General features: G+C 46.1%; 1 protein-coding gene across 2 annotated transcripts; it reads right to left on the reverse strand.

Annotated features, from left to right (window-relative positions):
- Positions 1 to 226: 226 nt before the first annotated feature.
- Positions 227 to 2,373, reverse strand: TCEAL8 (transcription elongation factor A like 8). Of its 2 annotated transcripts, XM_003135262.5 has the most exons (3): positions 2,328 to 2,373; positions 1,852 to 1,925; positions 227 to 1,255 (listed from the first exon to the last, which is right to left on the reverse strand). In XM_003135262.5, exon 3 carries the CDS (start codon positions 1,213 to 1,215, stop codon positions 862 to 864), a length of 354 nt encoding a protein of 117 aa, XP_003135310.1. In that variant the 5' UTR covers positions 1,216 to 1,255; positions 1,852 to 1,925; positions 2,328 to 2,373; the 3' UTR covers positions 227 to 861. The 2 variants fall into 2 exon arrangements, with proteins under 2 accessions (XP_003135310.1, XP_013846435.2); XM_013990981.3 differs by lacking the exon at positions 1,852 to 1,925.
- Positions 2,374 to 5,236: the final 2,863 nt, after the last annotated feature.

Genomic DNA, 5,236 nt, shown 5'->3' on the forward strand with positions numbered 1-5,236 from the left:
GAGGCCTGGCAGGGAAGCACCACCCTCCCCAGCCTATTGGACTTGTTCCTGAGCACTGGTCATGCCAGGGCCCTCCCTCAACTAGCTGATGTTCTGTAGTGGGTTGGGGTTCTGTATGCATAGGTGGGAACAAGGGTCCACCAAGCACAGTCACCTCACTTCTTCCCCACAGCAGCCCTGTTAGGCAAACGTTTTCAACATGAAAAGATGGAGTCTTAAGCAAGTGTATCGGTAATAATTGCCAGTTTTATTCCCCTGGCTAAGAGATCCAGAGGTAAACTTGAGGTTTACATTTTTTGTTAATAGTTCTCTCATCAGTTTAGGTGCCCCCATTGCCCTTATAAGCTGGTTGCCAATTACTTGATTGACTCTTAATTATATAAAAAAAAACTTTAATTCTTTTTGAGTGACGTGTTCATTAAAAAATACGTATAAGCAAAAAGAAAACTCACACCACACAAGAAATAAGCACAAATTCTCAATATATGCATGTATGTATACACACCCACACACACACACACGCACGTGCTAGCACACACACACACACACACACACAAATTTGAGAATTTCCCCTACATATGTGAGCTGATACTAAATATGCTGCTCTGTAACCTGTTATGTTTTTCTTTACAATATGGAATGAAAATATTTTCATGCACATGTGTGAAACTTCCCAATTGGAAAACAGACCTGGAAAATGTGTCAAAATACAAAATCCAGTTGCCGGTAACAGGGAAACTACCTAAAACGAAACTCCACTAGATGATTAGGAATAAAAAGAAAGTCAAAGATACATCAGAAAACGCTAACAGAAAGAAAGCAGGGGCCAGATTTTAATATCGGACCAAAAAAAAAAAAAATTCAAGGCCTAAAGCACACAGGGTAAGGGCGGCTGCGTGAATGTCTTTGCTTCCAATGCATCATCACGAACTTGTTTCTTACTCTTCTTATCTCTTCCCTAAGCCTTTCCAACTCATCTACTCCTCTTATCATTTCTTCAGGGTCCAAATGCCTAACTGGAGTGTCCTCTTTATATCCCTGGCTAGGCTGAGTCAGCCCTGTGCCAAGGTTTCCTTCAGCTTCCTGGCTTACACCTTCTTCAGAAGGTTGAGGATTTCTTTCTGCCTCCTGTGGTACATCTTCCAAAGGGCGGTCTTCCTCGGCCTTTGGCATGTTCTGTGATTTTCCTTCATTTTCTTCACAAGACTTTTGCATATTGAGTATTTTTCTATTCTCCTTTTTGAATAAATTAATCCTGGAAAACAAGGAAACAAAACGACTAGACGCCAGGCAAACAGACCGGCAGCCAGACTCTGGGTTTCCAGAGAGACTGGCCTTTTCTGGTTCAGGTCCCTAAACTGTCAAAGTTTTCCAAGTAGAGAAGGCTACACAGATCCTGAGGCTCAGAACTCCCCTGGCTCCGCCCCTTCCTCCCCCTCCCTCTCCAGCTCCATCTTCTCTCCTCCCGCTCCAGCCCACCATTTCCCAGCAGGCCCTGCCACAGGCCTCTCCTAGCACCGAAACGGGAGCAGCGCGGAAGCAATTAACCCCTCCCTCGCCCCCGGTCTCCAACACTCCCGCCCTTTTGGGCTTTCTCAAGCCATCCCAACCTCCTGCCTCTCACCTGAGACCGGCTGGTCCAGTCTCTGGTTTCCCCTCCCCCTTCCACATCTCCCCAGCCCCCCCCCGCCCCCGCCCCATTTCCGCTGCAGGCTTGGCGCAGGCCTCTGGCGCTTCAGCCGGAGGGGGAGAGGCTGCAGCGACCCCGGGGATGGGCTTTGGTGTCATCCGCACTCACAACCTCCCACCCCCACCCCCAGGGACCTAAGGCAATTGCACCTTTACACTGACCTGCAGGGATCCGGGGGGGTGTTTCCTCCCTCTTCCCTCACTCGATTTGGGTCGCTCCCAAAAGACCAAGAGTCCTGCAGAGCGACAGGAGTGCTCGGTGAGCAGGTCAGTACCTGAATCACGGGTCCCTTTCAAGATTCTAGGCCTCGTTCGTCTAAAGTTTCCCCACGTCCTCATCCTCTCCCTCTTTTTGAGGCAACCCCGCCCTCCCTCCCCGGTGCCCACCGGTGTCCTGCAAGTACGGAGTGGGAGACAAGTTATTTCTAAATTGTTTCTATGTCTCTCTCGCGGGACCCTCAGTTGGCTACCCTTCTCCCTCTCCACCCCCACCCACCCCCCAAACAGCCCCAAATTCCCTGCACAAAAATGGGAGTTTGGCGGAACCGTAGTGTTGGGAAAGCAGTACCGGCCACGCTTGGTTTCCGCTCTCTGCTAGACCCCAGGGTCCCGAAGGCAGCGCCCACCTTTATACCGACCTGAAAGGATCCGAGGTACTCCTCTCCTTCTCCGGCAATAGGGAGCAGCTACAGGGAAACAGGCCCTGGACTATAAGGACTTCTGCACACGTCGACTCCTGGTCACGTGAGGGTCGCGTCATCAATGAGCTCTAGTCCTTGGTTACCCCTCCCATTTAACACTGCAGCCCGCCCCTTGCATTCCCTCCACTTGATACTGTCAATCTTTTTTCGTATTTGCCAATCAGAGACAATAAAACTGGTACCTTCTCCCAGCAGTTTCTATTCGTCTTTCTCAGGTTACCCGAGAGGATCAGCCCCTGGGGGTGAATCGACCATTTCTGCTTCTTTGGGAAATCATCTCTTTCTCCGGCTTCCAGTTCGCCCCCCTCCCCATCCCCCAAGGCCCTACAGTCCACCATTTCCCTTGGAGTCCTGTCTAGCTTTGAAATGGGCAGAGGTGGTAGATGGGGGCGGGAGGGCATCTGGAAAAGAATCTCCGAGTGAGGCGTGGAATTTTTTTTTTTAACTGCTTCTCTTAAATAGCTTTCTGTTTTGTTTATGTATTTAACAATCAGCATACTTTTTAAAATTAGATTTAAAAAGATGACATAAGCAATATTTGACACAATATGGAGGACAAATTAGTTCTATCAATTTATAAGATTCTGGAAAAGTTTTGTAATGGCTGCAAATGAAAAGGCAGTTTTCACAACATATCGATGTGTTAGAAAAGGTGTTTTAAATCTTATTAAAGCAGCACCTTTAAAAAACTGATCTCCAATTTATCTGTGGAAAGAGGCCCAGTTTCCTGTTAGCAATTTTATATTAGTAAGCAATCCACAATTTTTTCTCTGTCTGACTGAACTTAAGTTATCAGGTGTTAGGTGTCTTACCTTTTCCTGACAACTGCTGCATGGCTTCCTCTTAAGTTTTAAATGGAGGGTTCAGGCAGACTTCCTCTTTCCCTGTCCCCTGTAGGGCCTTGCTAATCAGATGAGTCTGTAGAAGAGCATCCCGTATGTGGAGTCTTGCTAATCAGATGAGTCTGTAGAAGATCATCCCGTACGTGGAGTCAACTTTATTTTAGAAGCCCCCCCAAAAAAGAACATTGGAAAGAAACACTCTTGAAATACACGGAAAGGAGAGAATTCCCTGTATCTCATCATTTGGTGTGAGACTTATTAGCAGGTGGAGTTGTTGTTCACGCATGCCTCTCGAGATAGTCTGGTATCATTTACTTTGTTCCATTAAAAAAAAGAGAATTATCAACGTGCATAATTGTGATGATCAGAGAGCAGAGACAACATCATTGCTGTAAAAATATTAGTTAAAAGAGGAAACTGATATCCCAGCAACTCAGAACCCACTGTTACTTGGAAGTATGTTGGTGCCTGGAATGGCAATCTGGCCAATGAAGCCTGCTGGAGAGTCAGGGGAAGGAGGCAGAGACGGGGTCTCTTATCTAGGATGCTCGCAGTGGGATGAGGGATGCAGTAGCTAACAACAGAGCCCATTGTAGAGGAGGAAGGGTTGGAAAAAATAGATACTTTTGCTGGCTTAATGTTTTATAATTTAAGCATGAAGAATTTATTACTTGGTTGAGGGATACAATTTCTATTATTGGAGGAAGAGTTTTTAACATATAGCTACTAAATTACAAAGATGTGACCTGTAATTACCACAAAATATTTCCATTCTTTCAGATGTTGTATTTAACAGGGGACAACTCTGATTTATCATATAGTGAAATTGACCTTTTTTGGGGTGTACAGTTCTATGAGAGAAATGTATAGATTTGTGGATCTACCACAGCAATCAAGATGCAGTTCAGGGAGTTCCTGTCGTGGCGCAGTGGTTAACGCATCCGACTAGGAACCATGAGGTTATGGGTTCAATCCCTGCCCTTGCTCAGTGGGTTAACGATCGGGCATTGCTGTGAGCTGTGGTGTAGGTTGCAGACGCGGCTCGGATCCCGCATTGCTGTGGCTCTGGCATAGGCTGGCAGCTACAGCTCCGATTCAACCCCTAGCCTGGGAACCTCCATATGCCACGGGAGCAGCCCAGGAAATGGAAAAAAAAAAAAAAGATGCAGTTCAATCACTCCCCAGAATCTCTGTCAGGCTACCCCTTTGCAATCATACCTTACCCTCTTCGCAGAACTCTGGCAACCTCTGATATATTCCCAACTCCTATTATTTTGTCTTTTTCAGAATACTATAGAAATGGAATCTGCAATATGTCACATTTAGAGACAGGCTTCATTCACTTAGCATAATGCACTGGAGATTCATCATTTAGGCTGTTTTATGCATCAGTAGCTCATTCTTTTCTTTTTGTTAAGTAGTATTCCATTATACAGATGTTCCAGTTTATGTGTCCATGTACCTTCAGCAGAACATTTGTGTTGTTCCTAGTTTTGAGTAATAATGAAAACAGTTGCTATGAACATCTGTGTACCGGTTAAAGCTCTAATTGCTTCAAACCGGACTATTACAGTAACCCCTTCTCTGATCTACCTTTGTGCCCCCCTCTCCCTCTTCAATTTTCCTTGTGCATTATCATCAAATTAAACTTCACTCTTCCTTATTTTCAACTTGCCATTCTCCTACTCAGCCCTGGATGGCAACCCCATCCTCGAAGTAAATCCTACTTTCCTTATCCTGACATTCAGTGTTGATCAGAATTGAGCCACACTTGTCATCTACTTCTCTGCCCCATCCAAATGGAACTGTCATTCACTGTGCCCCAGCCTGCCTTCTCTCTCTTTGTCCTAACATGCCGTTTTCTTCTTTCAGATTGCACTCCTCTTCCTTCTAGATCCTGATCCTGTTCTTTCATAGGAATCTAGCCTTCATCATCCAGCCTCTGAAGCCACCCCAGCTGGAAGCGGTCTCTACCTCCCCCGTCAAAGACACTGCACACAGGGT

Source organism: Sus scrofa, chromosome X (genome assembly GCF_054392235.1).
Source record: "Sus scrofa isolate SSC_HxYL_T2T_F1_AM1 chromosome X, Sscrofa_HxYL_maternal_Yorkshire_Landrace_v2.0, whole genome shotgun sequence".
NCBI lineage: Eukaryota > Metazoa > Chordata > Mammalia > Artiodactyla > Suidae > Sus > Sus scrofa.